Below are 27,574 nucleotides of genomic sequence, written 5' to 3' on the forward strand. Positions count from 1 at the left end.
ATGAAAGCATGCTCCGTTTTAAGCATCAGACGTCAGCTAGACATCTGAACAGCAAGAATGTCCCAACACTAGTGTTTGCAGGTCCCTTAAAGAGGGGGATTATTGACACACTGGCCATGGCCATATTTAGAGCAGGCGGCCAGCGGGAGAATACCAGCCTTGCGGGCGGGGGGGCAGCAGCAAATAAAACCCCGGGCACATTTACACCAACCTCATGTCCAAACGGCAGTAGGGAAAGAACAATGAAAACCCATTTAATCCTTAGCTGCCACAGGGACTGGAAATAAAACACCCTCACTGTTGTTCAGCAGACTTCCTCTCATTTTCACGGTTTTCTAGTGGAACCGTGCTGTTATCATGCCAAGGTGTTTGCAGGAGCTTGGGATCAGTGGGAAGGCAGCCCCAGGGGAGGAGGTCGGCATGCTGGGGCCCGCGGGGAGCACGGCTCCCGCAATGTCACGCCTCGCCTGTAACAAATCACACAACTGGATTATTTATTAATTCCTCTTTTTTTTTTCCAAGAATGATTGCAGGGAGAATGAGCTCGACATGTCCATTTGGAGCTCCTGTGAGATTTTTTTTCACGCAGAGTCCCCCAGAGCTCTCGGGGGAACCAGCCCTGGGTGGACAGCAGGACTCCATCTTCATCACTTCTGTCAGCCCCTAGCAAATGAAGGCAGGCCTCTAGTGGCTATTTTAGCTAATGGCTATCGCTTGCTGTAGCTGACTGATGTGCAGCTGGAGAGTGCCCTTCAATTCTTAATTTTAAATGTATATCTACATTATCATGTCCGCTAATAAACGATATATTATTCTGATATTATTTTTCAGACAGGTATATTCCAATGTAAGAAACTACAGAATGAAAGGTTAAACTTCACACTGGGTTTTTCTTTTCTCTGTTAGCTATGGATGATGGTGAACTAGCAACGTTTTCTGAAACATGCAGGCCAGAAGTATCTGCAAACCTGTGTTGTGAGAGAGAGAGGGGGAGAGGAAGAGAGAAAGACAAAGAAAAGGTTGGTTTTGGTACAGGAAAGTAGGAACACATCTATAACAACATATATAAACCATATTAAAGATAACAGGTGGTGGGTTTAATTTTAGGTAGTCAAGTCAGTATTTAATGGCAATGTAAGTGAAAATAATTTGAAGTATTGTTCTTGTCCAACATAATCTCTTTTTGATTAGTATGGATTGGACACCTGAACTGATATATGATGTTTAGCCAAATTGCTCATTTAGTTTTATTATTATGCATATTGCTTTATTGGCAATGGAGAGAGGAGATTGAGCATGATATTAATAAACAGATTTAATAAAGAAATTACATTTTTCCTTTGATCATTTTTCTATATGAATTTCATGCAGTTTAGCTTGCTCAAGAAGGGGGATGAAAGCTTACAAGCTTAGTCTTCCCTACCACAGGAAATACATTAATAAAGCAGACTAAAGAATATTGTGCACCTTAAAATAAAATAAATATTTGCAAGTCATTTACATTGACCAAATCTTTGCATAAAATAAAAAGGAGGAAGATGCAAACCAGTTTGGCTTAAGGAGTTAAGAGCGTTACCTTCATGGTATAAGATACTGTGATGGGTCACCTGTGTCTAGAGAAGACAGTGGGTCAATAAAAGTTTGTTCAATATTTCAGCTGCACTTGCAGAAATGATGCTTAGGCCAAATTCTGTAAAATGTGAAACAACAGGAAAAAATAATAAGTACCTTTTTTCTTTTAACTTTGCATTGCGAATGCTGACGTTGGCATTAATTAAATGTATATAACAGAACTCCAAGCAATTTTATTTCTTCAGTGTGTCTAGGACAATGTTTCGCTTTTTGTTATCATTGGAGTTAGCCAAAGAAGCAGCACAATAAAATTCTTTTTCTTATGTGCATTTTTGCAGACCACATTTTCTTGCAAACATTTTTAGATGAAGTTCATTAGAAAATTTGCACTGGACAGAGTTTCTGTTGGAAAATACTGATTGAAACTGAAGTGCTTTTAGAAATGTGCTATATTTTATTAGTACGGTGTTGACATGAACAACATTGATATGTACAATATTAAGAGCAAAAAGATGCTGTTAAAAATGAAATCTATTCAAATATACTGTTTCTGAGAAAATTCTGAGCTTTCTGTTTTTCCTTTTTTCCTCAGATACGACAAAATTTGTAGATATCTGAATTTTCCTGGGCTGACAGTCTATAATACAAAGTACAAACATACAGATACCTGAATTGTCTATTTAAAGTTTTCTGTGTATAATTCAGATTCTCCAAACTCAAAGGAACTTCAAAAAAGCAACACATATTACACACTTTCAAAATAATATTCCAAAGGAAGATTTAGTCCAGTCCTTGACAGCAACATGATTACCTTCAGTGCTACTCCTTGCTGAGGCACGATACAACACCAGGCCAGTGGTGATGTTTTTCTATATATAAAATATCAGTGATGTCCATTCTAGCCATGACATAAGAGAATTTAATGTTACTAAAGATGGACAAGGTATTTTATTGTAAATGTCTCCCCTGAAGCAGGGGAAATTGGCACAGTTAGGTGAGGTTACGAGAAGTTTGGGGCCTTTCTTAATCCTGTGCATGTCACTCATGGTAATTTAGGACCTATTCTTTATATGGAGATGGCCAAGAGTGAAAACCCATGAACACTCTCTAGAACAATTTTAATGAAACTAATAAGGCTGTAGCACATGGCAAATTACACACACAAAAAGGATGTTAAAACTGTAAAGCTAAGTACTCATAGGTCAGAAAACGTGGGGATAATATTGGTCCTTGCCTGCTGATGAGCACTGAAACACAGTCCTTAGTTCCATAATTCTGTAATCATACACTTTGAGCCTAGACCCATGAGTCCCCAGGACCTTTACTCTTGTTGAGTGTACAGGAGAGATCATGCACATTTAATAAACAGCCTTTCAGCACTTTGTTTTGCCCCTGTTCTTCAGCATATCAAGACTACCAACAACAGCCCTGTTTGTCCAGTGGCCCTTTCAGGAGACATGAAGGTGTTACTGCCTTCGTGAGGAAGAAGAATGGAGGTACAGAGACCTTAAGACTGAAAGTAACTAGTATTTTGGAGTTCAGGATTCCCTTTTTTGGGGCATTTGGCATTATGTGGCACCCCAGCTGGTCAGGGCTCAGGTCCTGTGGGCACCAGGCACTGCTGAAGCTGCCCACTGCTTCGACAGTTCAGATCACAGGTCCCAGCTTCCGAGAGGAACTCTGCTGCAAAGACGGGAGTGACTGTGTTTTCCTGTTATTAGCATTCCTGCCTGAAACCTTTTGTTCTCGTTCCGGAGTGCCATTTCTCAGGCATTATACATGTTTGGATTTCTGCAAAAAACAAGCAAAAAAATAGCAGTTTGAGCATCCTGTTATACGTCCCAGGTGAGGTGCTTGATCACACCGTTATAAACGGTTTAGGAAGAGTCCTTGTGCTGGTTAGGTGGCACAGTTAACTGCTTTCCATCACAGGAGTCAGGAGAGCAGAGTGTGAGCCGTATGTCTCGTAGGCGAGGGCAGGCTTATACTGGCTGCGCTGACCACTGTTCAGGATGAATCCTCCAAAGTGCTTCTCCGCCTCCTAACAGAAAACCCAAACTCACTTTCCTAACACCCTGCTGAAATCCTGTATGCAGGGAATAAACCATCTCACATATAGGCCATGAAAAACTCATCACTCGATCAACAGAATTATTAAACGGTTTGTTCCTTTCAGGACCTGGGCTGAGAGAAAATGAGAGCTGGGAGCGGCCATTTTAGAGGAGCAGGATCCACTCTGCCATTGTAGGTACCTGGCACCCAGGTTCCTGGCTTCAAGCTGAACAGAGCCCAGGCCACAGCAGCTAGGTTGCAGTCAAGACTTTCAATCTTTCCTAACCCGGGTGATCTATTTTCTCACTTTTAAAGGAAGAAACCCTTCTAAGTGCTTATATGTCCTTTTTTCATTTCCAAGCAATCAACTATTTCAAGCAGCAGCCTAGGAAACTTTGTTCTGCTTCTCACACATTTCCAGACTTTGGGCACGCTGGCCCAATTGCTGAAAGGACATGAACAACACTCGAGGGGTGGTACTCACCCCCCAGCTGGGCAAAGCCCACAGTTTAAATTTTGCTGCCACTCGGGTGAGTGCAGGGAAAACAGGCAAGCAAAGAGAGGGCTGCACAACCTTGTCCTCAGGCGCGGGACACAGCCGGCCCCAGGACAGTGGCTATTTCAGTCACAGTTCCTGAGGACAGCCTGTCAGACAGATGCATTGGCTCATACCGAGCTGCAGTCCCACGCTGCAGGAACAGGTCCAATTGCTATAGAGCACATTAAAAACAATGCACCACAGCACGGCTGGGCTTTCCCCATCGCTCTCACTGCTCTTCTGCCACTGCTTTTGCACCCCTTGCTTCTCAATCAACTCGTTCCCTCTTGCCACCCCTTCATGCAGACCCCCAGGTGCCAGCCCCTGAGCCCTCCCCCCATCCCCTTTCCCACCTCCTTGCTGCTGCGCTGCCTTCTCCATCCCTGGCCCTGCACAGCCCCTCGCTGTCCTCACCTGCCTCCACAGCCCGTTCCCTGACCTCTCCTTCCCTCCCCTCCTTGCACGTCCCCTCTCCTGCCCCTGTGCTCCTCACTGCCTGCCTTCCCCCTCCCACCTCTATAATTGTATATATACACACACACAAAATACATACATAATTACTATATATATATTTTTTTACACCTATCTATCTATTCCGTGTCTCGATTTCAGTATGCTGCTTCTACAGGCCCAGGTTGAATGCGGGGTCCAAATCGGCCTGAAGAGACAAAGGATCAGCAACCTGGCATCTAAACAGGACCATGAGGTAGACTGATGGGACAAGCTGTAGCTCTTTCCCCTGGGAGACTAGCGTAACTTGTGAAAATTGTGCACACCATACTGTTCCTGAAAAGGATATGTCATCACCTACATTTAACAGTGGTATCAGCAGAGCAAATGGGATAAACCATGCACTGGAGGCATTTGAAGGAACAATATTTCAGCTGCTTTTTGCTATGCCAGATGATTCTGTTGTCCTGTCCATCTCTCCTGGTGATGCCGTAAATAGGGAGTCACACAGGAGAAAAAGTTATTTCCCTTCATCCATGCTGGGGAAACAAAAAGTGGATAAGTTTAAAGATGACCCTGATCCAAAACCAGTCTTTGCTTGGGAATCACACTCAGCATCCTAACTCAAAGATGAATTTTTCCCACTGATCCCCTGCAGCACACCCCAGGTTACCGGGAGGGCAGATTCCAGGTCCAGATTGTAGCTTAACAACTCAGACCCATCACAAACAGTGATCAGCTTTCACTCAAAAACATGTGCACATGGGCTGCCTTATTGCTCAGATTAGTTTTGAAAACAGCATTCCCAACAGCTGCTGGGGACATAACCAGAAGTCTATATACAACACTATATACCAACAAGCTATGGGACAACCACGAATCTCATGTATTTTGATGGTGGGGGTGTTTGGGTTGCCTTGTTTATCAAGAAGAGTGAAGAAGTGAATGGGGTCTGATAGTGCTGCTGATGGGAAGAGCGTAAGGATGCGTCTTGGAAGGGGAGTCAAGAGGTTGACCTGACTGCAGGGAAGCATGGGGGGGAAAAATTCATCTGGGTACAAGTAAGAACATTTCTGGACTACCAAATTCCTCAACTTTTAATTAAAAGAAGGCAAACTCACTTCCCACATTGCACAGGCACCCAGTGTCCTTTCTGCATGGATCCTGAAGAGCTATTTTTTTATACAGAGAGGCATGTAGCTGGGTGCCAAGGGTGTAGCAGACTCAGGGTTTATTGCCCCTTTTGCCTACCTGAATCACACTAAAATAGGGAAGGCGAGGGGAACAAATAAATTTTACTGAATAAACGTCATTCCCAGTTTTCTTTCCTTCCTCCACATCCAATACTTTTTAATCATCTTGTGTCAGTACAATGTCATGTTCTGTAATAATAGCATGAGATGAACCTGCTTGTCTTTGACAGCACAAACGATTCCTGCCAGGGTTTTGCTCAAAGCAAGTGCTTCTCCACATCTCTGCAGACTGGTGTCGTTTTTTGCTACACCAAAAAAATAAACTGCTTTGTACGCAATGATGATCTTAATGCTCTTGCTTTCATATAGCTGCTTTTATCCCTCAGGAAGAATTTCAGTGTGCTTTACAAACATTGCCAACAGATTTACAAACTATATATAGAAATCATTTCACTTGCTACTGATGTACAGACATAGGGTGACCACAGCAGCTGTTTGGAATTACATCGTGATATTGCTCAACAGGTTTGGACAGGAAGTAGAGGCCACTGTATTGCAAAGAAAGTAGCAGAGGAACTGCTGTGTGCACAAAAAATGTGGGGTTTGGATGCACAGTTTGAATGGGATGCTCTTTAGGCATCTGTAGTTAGCCTATTCTTTCCCAAAAAAGCATGATAAAATAGGTAACATCTGCCAACATAAGCAGTATATTATTTGTGGTGATATTTGCAAATATATCATATTTGCATGTCCAGGTCAGGTAGTTACTAAATTATAAGTGATTATAAAAAGTGCATGGACTTAATCCTTTGTTGAATGCCTTAGTCCCAGATGCTCCCATGTAGCTTAGCCAAACCTACAGTTTGCCATTCAGATAAAAAATTTGCTCTATTTCTTTATACACAGAGCGCAACATAGGCACTTACTTCTATATTTAGCATTTCCTTGTTTTTTGTTGCTTTTTTTTAAACATTGTGTGTTTATGAAGATTTTTTAAAAAGCAGATCCCAGCAATATAAACAACTGACGTGATTCACAGGGAATTAAATGCAAGCAGCAGTACTAAGTAAATTCTCTACTTTATTGTCTTTATTTATGCCTGGTTTTTAAATAGTCCATATTAATGATGATGGGACTTCTGGGCACCATGTCTACCATGTACATAATATGCAAAAAAAAGACATTTGATCGGTTTTGCCCAATCAAATGTAGAGATTTCTACTGAAAATGTGAATTTTGAAAATGAAATGTAAATATCTTGTACATGTCACCAGAGCTACACTGTTATATCAGCCTTATGACTACTAACAATTTACTAATATATTTTTACAGGTTTTCAGAACAACCGTGAACCACAAGTTCCACAGGGACTATTTCTCCTGATCTAAGTACCTCCTTTGCTGGTGTGAGTGACACTTAAGAGAGCATTTCAGCATTTCATTTCCCATTGCAATATATACCTTTAAATATTTACACAGTAATTTGGCGCACTTACCCATGTACTTCTTTCTGATTTATTCAGCATTTGTCCTGGTAAAGAATCGGGATGGATTTCTTTGAAGACTGCTCCATGCATTTTGAGACAGATGGTGTATTTTTGAATCAAGGTCATTATCTGCAGGGTGTAGAAAAGGCCTCTGAAGGATAGACACCTTGGGTGGCAATGTGCCAGTTTTAATTAAATTACTGCAGCCTAAACAAACACTTTCCAGTGGAAAGGTCAGGGAGAGAACAAGCCAGAATAGGGCCATTAAGGCCGAAAAATCACTTTGGCTGGAATTACTTTTCTTGATACCATCTTCCTGAGCAGAGATCTATCTGTCCTAAGACTCACAGGAAAAAAAAAAAAAAAAGTGGGGGGGAGGTTGTAAAAGGACTGATTCAGCAGGCAGCATACACCAGGGAGGCAAAGCTGGCTACACAGAAGACACAGAGGTGAGGGCAAGAGACTGTTGATAAGGTGCATATTAAAGGGAGTGATGGAAAAGCAAAAGAGACAAGATCTGTTCTACAGAGATAAGTGATCATGAATTTATGCCACTTTTCTCCATGCAAACCATAAACAGTTGGGTATTTTAGAAACCTTTTTCTACCTCAAGTAAGGGTCAGAAAAAATCCTATTGCCCTATCCCAAGGTAGACACAAAAGAGCTTTGTGACTGTGTTTTTCCATGCATGACTCCCGTACTATGAGCAATAGCCTGAGAAAGGGCAGCTCAGGCACAAAGAGCCCGAGCCAAAACACCGACTGCCGCAGTGAAACTGTAAAATTGCTCTCCCTCGATACTCAGAACAAGGATCTGCCATGCCAGCTCCCAAGTCAGATGGCAGCCAGTGCATGGAAGTTTTATGGGAGGCACACGACATAGTCCCTACAGAAAATAGCTGGTCATATAGAGAACTCATGGCTATGGTTTCACCAAGCTATGAAAACGCTTACAGCTACAAAGTCCATCTTGCTGGTGCTGCAAAGGCTGACGTAACCACTGTTGAATGTCTGGCTCCTTAGAGAGCTCAGCAGTCTGGTGCAGCTGCTCGTGTCAGATTTTATGAGAAACAGAGACCAAATGATACCTCTGCTTTCAAACATTGTCCTCAAACCGAGAGGAGTCTCTACCCCAGAGCATGCCTGAATCAATGCCAGGGCATTTAATTACTTCTAGCCAACATCTTCCATGGGGTGGGCATGCCATGGAATTGGGTTGCGGTGGAACACCACACAAGTCACACCCAAATAGCAGAGAAAATTAAATCCCAGCATTGCAAGAGTTTAATCATAGTCCAAGCAGGGGGGAAAAACAAAAAAAAAAAAAAAAAAAGTAGTTTTTCCCTACAAATTTCGTCTTTCAGGTGGAGCTGCTGCCTTTGCCTCTTTTCACACAATCACCAGTCCTGGACCAGTTACATTTCTTAGTCCCACCAGCATGTACTCAACTCCATAAAAGTGGTACTCAGTGGTCTGGCTGCAAAACATGAGAGTCGAAAGACTTGTGCCCAATTCCTAGCTGTGCCATAAGCATGACATGGTGTAAACAGCTCCCTTTCTGTATCTATTTTGCCTTATATTCCATTTAAAATAAAGTCTTGCCCCTTCCATCTACATTCAGTTCAAAGATGACTCAAAAGCATTAAAGATGCTTTCTCAGAATGTTGTACTTCCTTTAGCAACCAGGGGAGACAAAAGTCTTCAATAAACAAACATCTCCAATGTTGAAGGACAGAAAAGCTTTAAAACAGGATTAGGCCACTTTCTATAACAGGCTACCAAACTACAAAAAGGGCCCAGAGATATTGTTTAAAAGATAAACACAATAGTATCATGTCTTTTCAGCTTATCTAATGATATTTTAAGGACTAGTCCATGGTACTTTAAACACTTGGGGCAATACTCCGTCCTAGAGCTGAATGCTTTGATGCCACAGGCAATGTAACTATTCCCTGAGGCGTGTATAAAGTCCTAAATATAAACCTTGGCCCATGAACTAAAATTACTAATGGAATTTGGCTCTAGCCACAGAAAGGGTTTAAAATCTCCTGTCTAAAGCCCTATTTGATCATGTTTCCTTTGCTGGTTGCAGTATACTGTATCAGATATGTGGCTACCCAGATTCTTGTGTTGTGGTCACTGTATTCATTAAAATTGCCACTATTTAAGACTTATTATTATTAAGCCTGTATTTCTGTTTAGGAATTCTCACGTAGGAATACCAGTTTATAGGTTATGCAGCATACATGCATTTATCCTGGTAGGTCCAGGATGTTTTGGTCAGTGGAGCCTTGACTGTAGACAGCTGTGTTGGGTGTACTGGGGACTCTGCACTCAGGCAATATCTGGAGTCATCAGTCATCCAGGGCATCCTCCTGTCAGGGTGCTGGTGCAGACACCAGATACCTAGAAATTTTGCACAAATTGCCAAATTCTTTTTCATCCTGGTAAAGACTTCTGGCAAGCAAATGGAGGACAGCTTTTGGAAACCCAGATGAATCGTAGCCCTAGTGAGAGCAGAAGCAACAATTAAGCCTTCTGTCCAACCCTCTACATGTCCCAGATCAGCAACTGTCACTCCTTCTCTTTGCTCCTGTAAATCTGTTGTGAGGAAGGACAGACCCACAAAGGACTTGGGAGTATTGATTGATGAAAATCTCAACGTGAGCTGGCAATACACACTTGCAGCCCAGAAAGCCAACCGTATCCTGGGCTGCATCAAAAACAGCATGGCCAGCATGTCAAGGGAGGTGATTCTGCCCCTCTACTCCACTCTTGTGAGACCCCACCTGGAGTACTGCATCCAGCTCTGGGGGCCCCAGTACAGGAGAGACATGGAGCTGTTGGAGCGAGTCCAGAGGAGGGCCACGAAGCTGATTGGAGGGCTGGAGCACCTCTCCTATGAGGACAGGCTGAGAGAGTTAGGCTTGTTCAGCCTGGAGAAGAGAAGGCTCCAGGGAGACCTTACAGCAGCCTTCCAGTAGCTAAAGGGGCCTACAGGAAAGATGGAGAGGGACTGTTTACGAGGGCATGGAGTGATAGGACAAGGGGTAATGGGTTTAAGCTGGGACGATTTAGATTAGATGTTAGGAAGAAATTCTTTACTGTTAGAGTGGTGAGGCACTGGAACAGGTTGCCCAGAGAAGTTGTGGCAGCCCCATCCCTGATAGTGTTCAAGGCCAGGCTGGATGAGTCTTTGGGCAACGTGGTCTAGTGGAGGGTGTCCCTGCCCATGGCAGGGGGGTTGGAACTAGGTGATCTTTGAGGTCCCTTCCAACCCAAACCGTTCCATGATTCTATAATTCTATGACTGAAATAGCTGCCTTTGGAAGTGGAATTTACATCTCTGACTGAGGTGTTAATAAGTTATATATGACAACGACACACAACAAATAAGAAGCGTAGGGAGCAGGGCAGAAGGATGCTTTGGTGTGTCTGTGTGTCTGTGTGCAATAACTGGCGCATCTCTTAAATTACATGCTTCACCACACTATGACTATGCACTATGTAATCCTGACATCCACCAACTGAAATCTTTTCTGAATTTGGAGGCTTTGGACCCTTTTTTGTCTTTTTTCCCCCAAGATGGAAGGGATAGTAGAACAGTAAAGGGAGTAAGCGCAATCCACTTTTAATAGAGTAATTCAGAGTAATTTAAAGAACATTTTATCAGGTGTGTTTTCCTGTAGACATATGCAGAAGTATACTGCCAAGGGCATCACAGCATGACTAAGTATGTTTAGTCTGACTGAGAAGTGATCTGTCAAATCTCTGTAGGAACCATACTTAAAATTATGACATCGCAACATTTCTCAACTAAGGGGATGTGCTGCTAATTTCCTGGGTTGGTTTGTCCATCAAAAACTATTCTTTCTTTAAAAGAGCCTACTCAAAGTCCCTTTGCCAAACATTAGAACATGCAGTACTGTCATGCACCACAGTCATACTTGGGAGGAAACACTTTGCAAAAATAGCTAAAAAGAATCTTGGAAGTGTTTGGAGAATTTTATAATAGGACTGTGATCTTCAAAGTACAAAATGTGCTAAATTTCAGGCCAATTACATGACAATGACATTCATTTAGTGGTTTAATTTTCTTTGCCAAGCTAAATTAGAGATTTTCTTTCACAGATAAACTAATGCCACAAACAGAGCAGCAATAGTAATTATCATCTTCATTGGGAAGTCCATCAGGACAATTCTTCTTTTATCCTTTATGCATCTGAATTCCCATTTAGAGCGTACCGTTCTACATAATTATTATAGTGTCATTATTCTGATTTTAGCCTATATTTGGATAGTACAATGTTGTGTTAAAACATTAGCTTTAATGTACTAGTTCTGAAGAAAAATTTGTTCCCATAAAAGAATTATTAACAACAAATATCAGAATGTTGTGAATGAATATAAAACACCAAGAAGCTCTTTAGCTAGTAAAAATAGTAGAGAAATGTGTCAAATTACAGACTGTATGCAGTCATTTAAAAAAACTATTCTAAATGTATCCCTTTTCCATATAGATCATATTCTTTATATAGGATATAGTTCTTGAGAACTGGTGGAAGTGGAAACTTCTTCATGGATGACAGTTTCTGGAGTCTCCTTAATCCCAAGAGTTTACGTATTTTCAGACGACACAGATGTTTCAATGGGCGAGGATTATCTAAAAATAATAGTGAGAGAAAAAGGGTGGAAAAATCAATGCCATTCACAATGATTGTAAGCCAGTTCACAATCCCAAAACATGCTTTAATAAAATTAGTATCAAAATCTATTACCTTGGGGCATTATTATTTTGCCACTTGTGAATAAAATGCCATTCTTTCTATTTCAGAATGGTGGTGATACACAATGCTGATATTAATCAAACTACTTCTTCTAGATATCTGCCTAACATAATTGTCTCACTTTTGGAAATATGCACACTGTACTCTGTCTCCAAAGCACCCATCTGAACACCTAAACCAGGACTTTATTTAGCATAATCAATGGTAACCAATGAATGATCTGTCCTTTCCCTACCTGCACCTTTTAAAAACTGCATGTTGAGGTGAGCCGTGGCACCATCTGTTTCTGCTGTATCAATAAGGCACCAGGACCAGACCTTATTATGCTTGAGTCTGCTGAGTCTTCTAAACAAACACCTCTTATCAGAATTTACATCACTCAAAGAGCTCAGTTTAATTTAGCCTTCCTGAAGATAACAAAAACTTTCAACATACTTGAAATATCAGTAGTTAAGACTACCAAATTATTTGAATGTTCCTGTGACACTAACAAAAAGGATTTCCTCTACATTCCAGTGTAAAATACTAAAGGAAAATTAAATACAGGGTACCAGTTTTAAACCTAAACATTTTGGTTTTTAACAGCTGATGTTAAATCAAATTCTATTTAAAATTAAAAAATAAAAAGTCAAATACAATTAATTCATACAAAGAGAACATTTAATACATTCCCCAATGGATTTTTTTAAGTTAAAGTAGGTGAAACCTATTGCTCATGCCACCAATGGTAGAAGGTCCAGCCTAATGTGTAGAACTTAAAAAGTAAAGCATACATATGAAATATTATTCAATTACAGTACTAGTAATTGCAACTCTACATATGTGTAATATAAATCAGAGTTAGGAAATGATGGCACACAGATTGTGATGGTACACTCGTTGTCACCACCTACCACCTTGAACACAATGGAATCTAAAATATGCTCTTACAATAATCCTTGAATGATTAATAGACTTCAGAGATCAAGGCAGTAAAAAGAGGGCTGGAAGTGTGAGCAATATTCCTCAGTAAAAAAGTTGTGCCCCATAGCTGTGTAATGACTAGTGTCACTTGAGTTAATAAGGAGTTTGAGAAGTATCTCAGTGGTCTTGCTTAACTAAAAGGGCTTCCCACACAACAGTGACATTCCTTATGAGATTAATTCTCACCAGCTGCACGTTTGCCATATTCCAGTCCGATTAACTAATTTATGACCAGTGACAATAGGCAGAGATCTGCCTCAATCTGAGGACTGGATGACAAGCACAACCTGGTTCTTAGCCAGTACACATTTGGACTGCTAAAACACTTTGGATGAATGTGATGTGACATAAGCAATTAAAGTCTCCTATAAGAAATCATAGCATCATTAACTGGAAGTTAGATATTTACCCAATATCTGACGTATCTCTGTCCATTCTTTCTGTGTTTCTAAAACAAACTTAATTTTTGTGCATAGAGGAACATAATCCATGTAATCTATAAAAACACGAACCACTTTTCCTGCTAAATGTTTCAACCAAGGAACAGCAATAAAGTCACAGAACTGAAAGGGAGAACACATCAAGTCATAATTTCAAAATCTGTCCAGAGGAATGCCAAAATAACACATTTTAAAGCAATTACACAATATAAACAAAGTATTAGCAATGACCTTTAACAGTCATAAATTGATGCTTAGGTAGGTTACTTTAAAGCCATTTTCTTCCACGCTTAACCTTTGTAACCCCTTAATTTGTCTGGAGAGTCCTGAAGGCCAATAATTATTATAACCCTGCTACAATTTGCAGTACTGTTTTGTTCAACAGTGATATCTCTTTGGAAACACATCTACTCTGTTGGTTAGGACAGAAACAGAAATTCCAGAATCCTGCCTCATGATTTCTTAAAACTTCCTTCCTAATTCTCTACATGAACCCCAATCTAAAACCACTCTATGTACATAATTTTCTCTATCTCAGAGTAGAAAATGAAAAATGGCTGGTTTATTTTTACGGTGTTTCAAAAAAGGATTTTGCCAGCACGTTAATCTTAATTCTGCACAGTAAACTGGAATGTTTAAAGCTGGCTAACGAAAAGAGCAAAGTGAGGAGAAGGAAGGAAGGTATGTATTTACTGGATTATCCTTTATTACAGAAGAAGTCCACCCGGGGAGAATCTCTTCCTCTGAAGTTGACCACACAAAAGAATTTCCAAAGATATCTTGATGCATACAGTCAAAACACATCTCCACATTATATCCGTGATTGAGCAACAGCCTCAGCATCACCTCATCATTCAAAGCGTACTGAATGGCGCTGGGGAAATGAGTATCATTAACCAGCATAAAGTAGCAATTGACGTTTGCTCCATAAGATAGGAGCAGCCTTACAATTTCATGGTTGCCAGCTCTCACTGCCACAAGAAGACAGTTTAAAGGATCCTTGTTTGGGTTTGCCCCTGCTTTGAGCAATATTTCAGTGCAAAGAATGTCATTGTTCGAAACAGCAAAATAAAGTGCGGTTTTCCTTTCATCATCATAACTATCTGAAATGTGTTCAGCCAAGAGAGTATTGACATCAAAACCATTTTCAATAAGGAGCTCTAGACACTGCGAGTTCTGGCCATCTGCTGCTGAGTGAACAGGGCTTAGCCCACTTTTTTGGATCGCAGTTTGGGATGTGACCGGAATGAGATACTTCAGGGCCCTAAAAAACAGTGAATAAAACTAGTTAGGCATTGCTTCCATGCATGAAGAAAATGACCCTCATCCAGCTATACGCTAAACTACCAGCTAAACACTTTACACAAGAAGATCCAAACACAGAAACACCGGTTTTGAGCACTGTCAAATAGGAGCTTGTGTTTTAAATTGTTTCTGTGGTTTTCACTTAGTTCTAAGGAGTAAGTTTTGCATTTTGCTTTGTTTATGCTAAAAAACACTTAAAAGTTAATTCAAACTAACATAACACAGGCACTTCTGAAATATAAATGATCTATACATTTGCAAATGATCTATACATTTGCAAGTTTAGCACAGTCATCTTCAATGTGACCTTGTGCCACACCGTATGTTAAAGAAAATACAAAGTCCAAGCTCATACTCACAGGTAATGCCCCTCATAAGCCGCTTTGTGTATGGGAAGCAGTCCTGCCTTATTAGGCACGTTACCACTTCCTCCATACTCCAAAAGAAGGGCTATGCAGTCTGGATTACCTCCTCCGGCTGCTTCAAACAGTATCGATGCACCATCGTCTGCTAAGGCCTGGACATCTCCACCTTGAAGGAGAATACAGAATCTATAATTATATCCAAAGTGATTTGCAGATCATCATAAAAACAAGCCCAGAGTACTTTCCTCTTAATTTTCAGATGTATTTAAGTTAAAACTTTACTAAACCAAGAAATATTTCTTGTGGCAAATTTAAAACTCAAAGGCAAACCAGAAGTTGTACAGATACAAGTTGAAATGCTCACCTGAGTGAGGTCTGCTTTGACCGTAAGTGTTATAAGAGGATTTTCAAAATTTTGGCATATTTAAAAAATACTTCATTTCATTAATTAATACCAATATCATTCTGTACGAGGGAGGGAAGTGAGGGGAGGGAGGGGAAGGAGGGGAAGAGTAGTAAAGAGAGATAAAGAAGGGCAAGAAGAGCATGTATAGCAGTAAGTCCTTCCTTGATTGAAACAGATTGGTATCAACTCTGCCAGTCCTCTCACATGCGTGACAGAAATGTGTAAGCATCACTCCAGTCTAGCAGGAACACTCATATATGCTTCCTTCCTTCCAGGAAACCAAATCTTTTCATTCATCACTACTCTTTCTTTCCTTTTCCCTGATCACCCTAAAACACCTCAGCAACCAGACAAGACGTATGCCCGTGCAGAGTATTTCCCTTTTACCTGACTACATACCTTTATGAATAAGATGCTCCAGCACCTCACAGTGACCATATTCAGCAGCAACACCTAATGGTGTTACTCCATATCCATCCTTAAGGTTCACATTTCCACCATTCTTCAGAAGAAGAGCAACTATGTCTTTGTGTCCCTGTTTTGCAGCTTCATGCATTGCTGACCAATGTTTTATGCACGGCTGGTGGATACTACAGTTGTGTTTAATCAGAATGGATGCCATTTCAAAAGAGCCCTGTCTTATAGCTTGAAGATATTTAAAAAAGGAAGAAAACAATACAATTACAATTCCAGATATGTTGTCTTGAAAGTTAAAGACATCTAAGAAGTTTAGAAAAGCTTTCCCTTGTATATTGATATAAGGAAATTAAAAAAATGTCCAGACATAGAAATCTGGGAATCCGATTTACTGGTAAATAAATGGTAATGTCAGCTGGTCGGGAAATCAAGGTAAACCAACACAAGCTGGAAAATATGTCAGTTTGGAGCATGGAGGGCAAAAGCAGCACCGCTTCGATTCTGAGAAAGCAGAAGCAGGTGATATAGGTAAATTACTCATGTATAGTAAAGCTCATTTAAGTCTACCAATAGCATAAAATCTTCCAAAGGAATCATCTTTCTTTAAAGTGAGGTATTAGAAATGGAGTTGAAGTTTATTTTCAGTGCAAGAGGGGAAGGAAATGAGATGGGAGATTCTGAAATTGAAGATGCCTGCCTACTCCTGAAGAAATCATCTGATAAAACTAAAAATCCCCAGAAACCTCTAGACCTCCAGAAAAGGTACATTCAAGTTAAAACAACAGCTTATTCTTGTACCACACTTCTACCTTAAGATGGTTAAATAGGACCAGGTTGCTAAAGGTCTTACAGAACCTGAAGGCATGTGTTGGGTTTGCATGGCAAGGTTTTGGTAGCGGGGGGGCTATAGGGGTGGCTTCTGTGAGAAGCTGCTAGAAGCTTCCCCTGTGTCTGACAGAGCCAATGCCAGCCGGCTCCAAGACAGGCCCGCCGCTGGCCAAGGCCAAGCCAATCAGTGCCTCTGTGATAACATATTTAAGAAGGGGAAAAACAGTTAGAGAGAGCTTTTGCAGCCAGAGAGAGGAGTGGGAAGATGTAAGAAACTCTGCAGACACCAAGGTCAGTGCAGATGGAGGGGCAGGAGGTGCTCCAGGCGCTGGAGCAGAGATCCCCCTGCAGCCTGTGGTGAAGACCATGGTGAAGCAGGCTGTCCCCCTGCAGCCCATGGAGGAAGGATGAGGGGGTGTAGAGATTCCACCTGCAGCCCGTGGAGGACCCCACGCCGGAGCAGGTGGAGGCACCTGAAGGAGGCTGTGGCCCGTGGGAAGCCCACGCTGGAGCAAGTTCCTGGCCGGACCTGTGGATCCGTGGAGAGAGGAGCTCACGCCAGAGCAGGTTTGCTGGCAGGACTTGTGACCCCGTGGGGGACCCATGCTGGAGCAGTTTGCTCCTGAAGGTCTGCACCCCATGGGACAGACCCACGCTGGAGCAGTTCATGAAGGACTGTCTCCCGCGAGAGGGACTCCATGCTGGAGCAGGAGAAGGATGAGAGGAGTCCTCCCCCTGAGGATGAAGAAGCGGCAGAAACACCATGTGATGAACTGACCGTAACCCCCATTCCCCGTCCCCCTGTGCCGCTGAGGGGGGCGGAGGTTGAAGCCGGGAGTGAAGTCGAGCCCGGGAAGATGGGAGGGGTGGGGGGAGGTGTTTTAAGATTTGATTTTATTTCTCATTCCTCTACTATGTTTTGCTTGGTAATAAATTAGATGAAATTTCTTTCTAAGTTCAGTCTGTTCTGCCCGTGATGATAATTAGTGAATGATCTCTCCCTGTCCTTATCTCAACCCACAAGCTTTTCATTATACTTTTTCTCCCCTGTCTAGTAAAGGAGGGGAGTGACAGAGCGGCTCTGGTGGGCACCTGGCCTCCAGCCAGGGTCAACCCACCACAAGGTACCAAGAAGGTACCTTGAACAAAAAAATAGGTCCCATTTTTTTTAGGAGCAGCTCAGCAATCACCTAAAGCATAATGAGTGGTGAACTGAACATTGGGTACATTTCACCAAGTGATGGGCATTTAGTTTCATCTAAAGGGCTGGAGCACCTCTCCTAATGAGGACAGACCGAGAGAGTTAGGCTTGTTCAGCCTGGAGAAGAGAAGGCTCCAGGGAGACCTTACAGCAGCCTTCCAGTACCTGAAGTGGCCTACAGGAAAGCTGGAGAGGGACTGTTTACAAGGGCATGTAGCGATAGGACAAGGGGTAATGGGTTTAAGCTGAAGGAGGGTCGATTTAGATGAGATGTTAGAAACAAACTCTTTACTGTGAGGGTGGCGAGGCACTGGAACAGGTTGCCCAGAGAGGCTGTGGATGCACCATCCCTGGAAGTGTTTAAGACCAAGTTGGATGGGGCTTTGGGCAACCTGGTCTAGTGGAGGGTGTCCCTGCCCGCAGCAGGGGGGTTGGAACTAGATGGTCTTTGAGGTCCCTTCCAACCCAAACCATTCTATGATTCTATAATTCTATTAAAAGATGACCAGCATCTAAACGGCACAAGCCAACAGGAGTACTGGGGTGAGTACTTAGCAAAGGGGAAGCGCTGCCATTCACTTTGCTTAAACACACGGAGAGGAGGCAATTACCAATAAGGAGTGGAGTTTCTCCTTTGTCATTCATGGTATTGGGCCAAACACCCTTTTCCAGTAACGTTCGTACATTTTCCACAAAGCCAGCTTTTGCTGCCAAAGTTAATGGTGTTTCTCCATCGCATGTTTTGTATTCCCACATTGCTTTATAAGATGCTAGAGGTAAGGAAGTAAGAAAAGATAAAACGAAATTAAAACACAAGGCTGTTAACACATACACATACACCAGAAATCCTTAAATGCTAAGTCTTTATGAAAATACTTGTAATTATGTTTAACTTAACCTAACTAGTACTGTAAAGCACACTGAATACTGAACAGTAATTTTTGCTCTGCCTGCGGATTTCTGAACAAAATGTTAAAAATGGTCCCAAGTTCTTTGTGGGTGTAAATTAATGCAATTTTCCCAAAAAGAAAATTTGCCTGAATATTTGCCTAATACAACATAAGCAAGGTACTCCATGGAGGATTTGATCATACTTTTTTTCAGTAAACAGGTCTAGCCTGTTCTTGTGGATGGCTGTTTATTATTCTATGTTTCTTTGCTGCTCCCCTTATGTTGTAGGATATTTGTACCTTACTCACCATCTAAAATGATTTCAAGTATTTGCTGAATTGGCTGAGCTGCAGCCTCATGCAGTGGAAACCATCCCCTTTCATCAGCTTCATCCAAAGCATATTTCTGTTTCACAAGTTCTTGGAGCCCAAATACTTCACCTTAAAAAAAATCCAACAGATAAATGAGGTGCAGTTGAAAAAATAATATAAGGGAAGCCAAATTTTGCAAAGGGGCTATTTTATTTTAGGGTCTTTACCTTGCTTTATGGATGTTACAATTTTCCTATTTTCCTCACTAGGTGGTACAAAACTATCCAAAAAAGAGCAGAAAATGGTAAATACAAACAAAAAGTAGATGTATTATATTATTTATTCAATATTTTCTATTAGCTTCTCATCTGAGCCAAATGTCCTTTGAATCCATCAACTACAATCTTGATGAGCCTTGTGACCTCCTAAGTTAACACCTGTACCGTGGACCTTCAGAGTATCCAAAGTTCTCATATTAGGTGCAATTTCTGCTGCAGGCTGACCTGATAAATCTCCTAACTTAGTAAAGGATTCTGATGTGGACTAAAAAGCTGTATTTGTCCCACACTACAGAAATGAGCCCTTCAGATTCAGAAACCTCAGACAGTGAATGAGAATGTGATGGCGTCAAAATGTCAATATTCACTAATGAAGGGGAGTTTGATGATATCAATGGTACCATTTACCCTGAAAAAGAGTTGTAATGTTTTTGACAATATCATTTAAACCTCCATGAGATGGAAGTTAAATGCTGGTGCCTGCTAGTTCCTAGAGATATTTTGGCGATAAAAGCGTATTAAAAAATACATCAGATTTAATTAAAACAAAACAAAACCAGCCAAATAACAAGAGTACCCAGTGGCTCTGCTAGAGCCTTCAGTGAAAAGGGAGATTCCAGTCCTACAACAGGAGCCCCATGAGGACCCAAACCTATGGGATTATTGCTGAATAACTTCTGTTAAGACAAAGTTTAGCTTTGTTTCAGACATACACTTTTCATAAGAAGGTAAATGGCCTGAAAAGCTAAGGGAAGTATTAGTTTAGCCAAATGAATCTCATCTCCCTAAGCAGTCATCACCCCACGTAGCCCAGCTGAGCCCTACATTTCCTAATCACAGGAACCACTCTTAACATTAACGTCATGCATGAACCCTTGCTGGAGCACTCCTGTGGGCTTTCTCTTGTTCTGGTTTGGATTTTTCTTGTACATCTGAATGCACAGGGAGAGACTGGGACACTGTTACAGTTACAGAGCGGACAGATTACTAAGAAATCCAAATTTATTGCCTTTAAAGTTTGAGGTTTTAGAAATGCTTGAGAAAAACAAAATCAACGTTTCTATTTTGTTTACTCTTTCAATCATTGCTTCAGGCAGTGCTTCACTGAGGAAGAGGTGAATTAGCCAAACTAAGACCTGTTTTAAGCATGATATAAAGCACTAACAATCAATGTCCCAAAACACTGTTAAAATATGGCGTAATCTCTAACATATTGAATTGTCGGTACCTGTCATTATAGCTGGAAGACACTGGTGGTTTGGCCCCATTTGATTCTTGAATGCTAAGCTGTATGGCATACTCAGTGAGCAGATCTTCAACCAAATCTTCTCCTTCATCCATCATTTTTTGTGGTGAGCTATAATGATGAGCTATTTTGAAATACACACAAAAATATACTGCGAAGGATCATATTCTGCTTAAGGTGTTTTTAATAATAAAATCAGGTGTTTCCATCAATTTCTTTTAATAATGTTTTGGTGAGATCATTCCTATTTAAAAATGATAAAATTCCTGTTTGAAAATGGTCACAGAAAACAACCTTGGAAACATTTAGTACTAGACATGCTGTTTAGGAAAAGTTCTTTTTATTGTTCACACACTACATTTGTCATCTACAGACAAATACTGGACAATTTGTGAACCATAAAAAAAGACTTTTCCTCTTTAGAAAGCTGTGGTTATCAAGTCAGTGAATATATGATTTCCATGCAAGCACAAATAATGAACAGTAAGCGAAGTTACCGCCTTATGAATGATTCCTAATCAAACACAGGCATTCACAAGGAATTCATGAAAGTAAACACATATACATTTAAAATTATAGACACAAAAAAGAAAACCAAATTGTTTCAGAATTATTTACAGACAGGGTTTGCAGTTCAGAATGAAACACGACCAGTTCTAAGGGTGATCACACATCATACTTATTCAGGATTTAAACAAACATCAAATTATTTCAGAGAAGCTATGAACTAACTTGACTCTTTTGCATGGGGAAAGAACATTTGTCCCCCCCTTCCTTCACCCAGTTGGCCCTGGGAACAGATATGGGATGGATCCAACTAGTGCCATTTGGACACAGGATTTCAGCGTGGGAAACACCACAGCATGTCACTACAGTTTAGGTAGTGACATGTCATTCAGTTCGGAATTAAAAAAAATCTTTACTAGAGAAGTTTTCAGCTGTAACCTGTATTCATCTCTCGTCTCCTGGAACTGAACTCAGCATGGATGGGTGGGATAAATGAGGGATTTGAGAGAGACGATACCAAGTGCAAAACCTGTTTTATGTTCATATAATAATGTATAAGATTTTGGACTTCACAGACAGGTGGTTGTACAACAAAACATTACAATGGTCCTGTGTCATTAAGTATCACTTTTAGTCATCATTAATATATTTAAAAAACAAACAAACAGAACAACAAAATACCCACAAAACCCAAAACCCAAACACTTGCAAATCTTGCTTTACTTTTACACTGCCAAGGCATGGTCTATCAAAGCAGACTAAAGACTTTGACTCTGTGCTACTTCTGCAGTCATGAAGTTTAATGGACATTCACAGGAGCTCGGTACACAAGCCCAGGTGATGGTCCGGCTGTGCCAGTTACTGTTTTCAAGGTGTGAGAGTAGTTGGAAGGCTCAGGGGATCAGTAGCGGAGTATGTCAAACCTTTTAACTATAGTCACCAACTTAAATTGCGTCTGCTCATATCACCAACTTTAACTGTGGCTTATGTTCACTATGCTTTTTGCTGGTGATATCACATCAACCAAATGCTTTGCTAGTAAGTTATAACTATAATTGGAAGGTCAGGAATGTTGCTTTTTACACCATCTTCCTGCAGGTTCTTGAAGTGTGTAATGTGGCATTTATCTATCATAAAAGTCACATAAGGAATAAAAAGTTAATATATACATAACTGTACCTGCCTAACTTTTTACAGGTGAGCTTTGCATTTTGCTAGAATTACTGTGTTTAATTCAATCTTAGTAGCCTAACATGTTTGGCCTTTAATCAGACTGTGGACACCAGGTGTTGAATTATTTTTTTAAACAATAAAATTGCCGTTCCCACAGTTTATGCACTAATTTACTGTATTTACCACATAGAACACCTGTCATTGTCAAAGCGTTGCACAAACATTAAATAATTATACCAAGCATCTGTTGGATGTTTCTCACAGAACAACCATTGTGGGCTGTCCTAGTTATTTTGCAAATAGAGAAGGAACATTGTAGAAATTATCTGGAGGCCATTTTCTGAAAATGATCTGCAAAGGAAACTGCTAACCAGATTTCTTTTTAGACTGATTTCTGCATTGTTGCAGTAAATAACAAGTCAATCAAAGTACCATAGCCAATATTATAATCCCATCCACAAATACTTTACTACTTAGTATATTATGATAAAGCTTCCAAAACAAAATTAAATTAATAAAGGTTTAGAGTCAGATTGACTCAGAAGCTAACGGTCTCTTGGATTCAGATTCCCACCTCTTTCAACATGTACTGAAACCATGGCCCAGGTTTTTATCTGCAAGGATGGACAATCTGAAGGAAAGTGGAAAAAATCCCTACTTTCAGTCCCATTTTCTTTGAAGAAAAAAATATACAACTTTGGTCTTGACTGCCCCCTCTGACTGAAAAAAACCTTCCACAAATAATTAAAAAAATCCCAAATCTCATGGACACATTTTCTTTTTTGGCTTAGAAGAATTGACCTTTACGCTATTCATAACAGACTGCTTTTCTCAAGGGTTCTCTGTTCCTTCCTTTTGTGTCTCTAATCAAGGCTTCAGCGTAACAGTCCAAAATCAGATTTCACACACAAGCCAAACTGATGAACTGGTCAGCACAGTGCAGACGCGCGCATTAAAATCTTTCAGATACTACCTAATGTCAAATCTGCTGCACATCATATGAAGTTCTCACAAGTTCTGGAAGTTATGTTTTGGCTTACTGTAGTTTAGGTAGAACTTCTCATGCAACAAAGTATTTCTGAAATGACCAAGGATGTTGACTGACTGACATCCTGGTGGACAGGATGGACAATATGAACTTCTCTGTAATTCTAAAAACCAGTGGTAATGATGTTCTGAAACTTGTATGATCAAAACAAGCTCATGAAAGCCTATCAAGTTTGTTGCAGAAAAAAACAAAAAAGTGTGGTTTTTTTAAATATAGTTTGCTTTATGCAGAAAGTATCCCACATCAAATTTCCAAGGTGTAATACAAACCACAGGAACTTCAAAAAACTAAACAAAACAAAGCAGCTGACCATATTTTTTCCTAAATGCTGCCACAAGTTTCTTATTAATCAAAATGTAAAATTTTCCTCATCAGCAATAAGGCCATGAAACTGAGCTTCTCTTCCTCATCTCTTCTTGGCACCTGGTTGACAGGCAGAGGAATTCTAAGTCAAGGTGCATTTATCTTTCCATTTTCATACACACTTTTCTAATTTTGATGGCACCTTAAAGCTTCCTTCACTTAACCCGCAATACACACTGTTCTGAAGCCTGACAAATCTCTTAGCAGAGATAAAACCTCTCTTAGACTAGCAGTTTTAGAAGTGTATCTCAATAAAAACATCTACAATCTGTTCCTGGCATCAGCTAAAAGGAAAGTACATCTTAGAATAAATTAACACGTCACTGGCAGATGGGAGGTGCTCCTAATAAGACTAAACAGTTCATTTACATATGATAATTATGGAAAAATGCATAACATTCATAATCTCGTGTCCCTCACAGCAGCTTAAAGTCAAACAAAGCTACTCTCCCTTTCTTCCCACCTTTCCTTATGTTTCGAAAACTGCCCATTTGGAGACTTCACACCATTGCTGAAGTTTTTGAAGCACCTTTTTTCTGAATCATCATCACCCTAACAGATCTGCATGGATGGACCTTCATGCCCTGCAAGCAACTGAAGTTGCTGTCCTTAGAAGAATTAAGACTGCAAATTATTATATTACACCCCATCATATTATACTTATCCTAGAGGCTGAACCAAAAAGACTCCAAAAGACTTATATAGGCCTTAGATTAGACCGTCACATTGCAAACTCTCTGAAAGAAGGCTGGTTTGGTATATTACAGTACCTTTATGATGATGTTCACATATGGTTTAATTCTGTGAGGTGATCAGTACCCTCCAACGTCACTGATTCCAGGAAGAGTTAAGAGCACAGAGCATCTCGCAGGGTAGTCATTTAATATGAAAATCCTTTATTTTCAGAAAAATGTATTGCCTTTGTCTCCAAAAGATTAGAGGAAGAAACAAGTGTACAAGTCATCATAGGAACTTGTTTTCTGTCCTCCGGTCATATAACTTCCATACCCATTTGGTCAGCTGTCTCCTGCTTTGCTGTATTCCCCACACTGATTATGCTGCAGGCAACATAAAGCTCTGCTTGAACACAGACTTAACCAGAAAGGTCTCAGTCTTTCAGAATTGTGGTCTGTACTGTTTTCAAATTATCTTATCCCACAAAAATGAATGATCTGTTATAAAATGAGAAAGTTAGTAAGGTAGCAAGTGACTGTGACATGGTAGAGTAAGTATAAAGCAAACAGCCCATCACAGCACAAGTGCTGGACACGTTGCCAGGGGTCTATACGTGCTTCGAGAGCCTGATTTGCTATATCACTGCTGGTAATACACCGTGCTGAGGCGACAAGGTCTGACTGAAGCGTGGATGTTCCGCTAGGATCACAGTGCAATATAACAGCATGGCTGGTACACTGAGCAGCAGCACAGACATCCCTGCTACGTTATCTGATGTGGCAATGGAAAGGCTAAAAATTTTGGCTGCAAAATCTTCTTCCGTTCACCTATGGAATTCCGCAGTTACCATACCCAGGCAATAGGTCACTAGAAACAATTGCATATGCTTACTCTAAACAAGTTTTACTTTTTGTATTACCAAGAATATTTTCCCTAAACAACATTTTGAGTAATCTGACATTTTTCTGATATTTTTTCCATTTATGCCTGAAAAACTAGATATTGCTTCTTGTTGTTTTCCTTAAAAAAGAAACAAGTTTTGCTCTCTTAAATTAAATTACTGGGTTTTAATTGAAAAAATCTGAACTACCTTCTAATCATCCTTGGAAAGAAGTGTATCAAGCATTCATCACTTTTAAACACTTAGGTATAAAGTTATGTGAGTGTTAATGTTATTCTAATTTCTTATCCTTAAAATAAACTAGACAATCCTAGCTTTGCTCTCTATAAATAGAAAGCCCTTAGGCATGCAAAGAGGCTATTCATAGCAATAAAATAATTAATAGCGAGCATACCATATATTCTCACCTTAGGCATGCAAAGAGGTTATTCATAGTAGTAAAATAATTAATAGTGACTGTACCATGTATTCTCACCTTTTCAACCCATTATCTTGCCACTGTTACTCTGGGGCCTGCATTTTGAACAGCCAGGAATGGTGCCCTGCAAGCTGGTCTGTCCTGTGATACTTCTAAAATTAAATATGCAGTTGCTAGATAAATTAAGGTCTGACCTTGTACAACTGTAACATAAGCAGACTCGACCCACAGGAAAGTATTACACATGACTTCTCTAAAATCTCGTCAAATGTAACACGAGGTCTGGACAGTGTAATAAGATTGTCTGTGTCCTCATTGGTTCAACAACTCTCATTAAGAAAATAAATTACTTGCCAACTTAATCTCAAGGGCTACGTTAAAAAAATCTGGTAACATATTTACATATATTAAAACAAATCTGAGAAGGTTTAGCCTTTAACTAGTTGTAGATCCTGCCATATTACATCACCAAACATTAATCTCTCTCTCTGAGGCTGATATGATGCAAAGCTTTATAGATCCAATGACAGCCAGTTATAGTACTTACATGACTAGATTTAATAACTTGAAATTGGACAAAGAAGCAGGAGGCACGGCACTACAGACAGCAGTGATGCAAAAGCAGAATAACCCAAGAGTAACATCAAGAATAACAGTACCCTGCAAGTTAAATCACAGGCATGGGATGAGGAAGAAGCTGGATACACACGTCACTGATGCAATATCTCTGTCTTGTTTTGGTTTTAACCAATTAGTTACTATCTTTATCAAAATGAACAGACAATCAGGAACAAACTGAAACAAACTTCCAACTTATCTTTAATTGTTCTGATGAAATTGTACACTGTGAACTCTTCTGTGCCCCATGATTCATTTGCATTTATAGAACCATAAAACTGTAAGCTTAACTAAGGCGCTACATGCATCTCATCTTTGGTCACAGGACCAAGAAAACCATTTAATCATGATAAATAATGTTCATTGCAACTTCTTTTCCCAGTGTGACCTAAGTAAGCGTGGCGAGCCTCCAAAAAATCCAGTACAACAGAAGCAGATAGAAACAGTGCTGAGACTCTGCTCTACTGTTGGCTAAGAGATGATAAGAACAGAAATATATTCTTATATAATAAAAAAAAATCTAAAATATGTATTTATAATATATATAAAGAACATAAATATTTTAATTGCTTACCTTGAGTTCCTTGATTTCCTTTACATAACCGGGACACTCAGAACTAGTACATAGCCACATTAAAAGCACAGCATTGTTTTGCTTTTCAGCTATTTTTAATAATATTTTGCATTGCTATGTAAACAGTGTCTGATTCTGCTCTTACATAGTTACTAGGCATAAATCCATCAGTCAATTATGTTCCATGCATGTAATGCCAGAATAAATAAGACTCTTGTCCAGATACCAAATCATATGGCAATTTGCAAGACTTCACAGTGAGATAAATTCATTGGTGAGACAAAAAAGGGAAGAGAAGTCACAGCTACAGCAAGGCCTTCTTAGGGTGCCTATGCACTGTGTAAGAGCACACAGGATAATAGTCCTAACAGAGTCCCCAGTATTAAACAGATAATAAACTGTGAAAAGCTTTGTGGGTGGTTTTGGGGTAGGTTTTTTTGGTTTGTTTGCAAAACCAGGTAATTATTGAATGTACTCTGATATTGTTTCTTAGATCTTGGAACTGTTATACTTCAAAATAAATTATGAAAAGAAACAGAGATTGGCAATTTGGGGAACTTCCTACTGCA

At 40.2% G+C, this 27,574-nt stretch overlaps 1 protein-coding gene across 6 annotated transcripts; it reads right to left on the bottom strand.

The window, feature by feature from the left end:
- Nucleotides 1-10,914: 10,914 nt before the first annotated feature.
- ASB15 (ankyrin repeat and SOCS box containing 15) lies at nucleotides 10,915-27,205 on the bottom strand. Of its 6 annotated transcripts, none has more exons than XM_054840220.1 (11): nucleotides 27,006-27,205; nucleotides 25,871-25,965; nucleotides 20,711-20,839; nucleotides 19,432-19,484; nucleotides 19,202-19,333; nucleotides 18,614-18,772; nucleotides 15,956-16,201; nucleotides 15,145-15,316; nucleotides 14,174-14,744; nucleotides 13,450-13,603; nucleotides 10,915-11,953 (listed from the first exon to the last, which is right to left on the bottom strand). In XM_054840220.1, the coding sequence occupies exons 3-11, from the start codon at nucleotides 20,824-20,826 to the stop codon at nucleotides 11,781-11,783; spliced, it is 1,776 nt and encodes a 591-aa protein (XP_054696195.1). In that variant the 5' UTR covers nucleotides 20,827-20,839; nucleotides 25,871-25,965; nucleotides 27,006-27,205; the 3' UTR covers nucleotides 10,915-11,780. The 6 variants fall into 6 exon arrangements, with proteins under 6 accessions (XP_054696195.1, XP_054696186.1, XP_054696205.1 ...); XM_054840211.1 differs by lacking the exon at nucleotides 27,006-27,205 and adding an exon at nucleotides 26,361-26,476; XM_054840230.1 differs by lacking the exon at nucleotides 25,871-25,965.
- Nucleotides 27,206-27,574: the final 369 nt, after the last annotated feature.

The sequence above is a fragment of the Grus americana genome, chromosome 1 (genome assembly GCF_028858705.1).
Source record: "Grus americana isolate bGruAme1 chromosome 1, bGruAme1.mat, whole genome shotgun sequence".
Lineage (NCBI taxonomy): Eukaryota > Metazoa > Chordata > Aves > Gruiformes > Gruidae > Grus > Grus americana.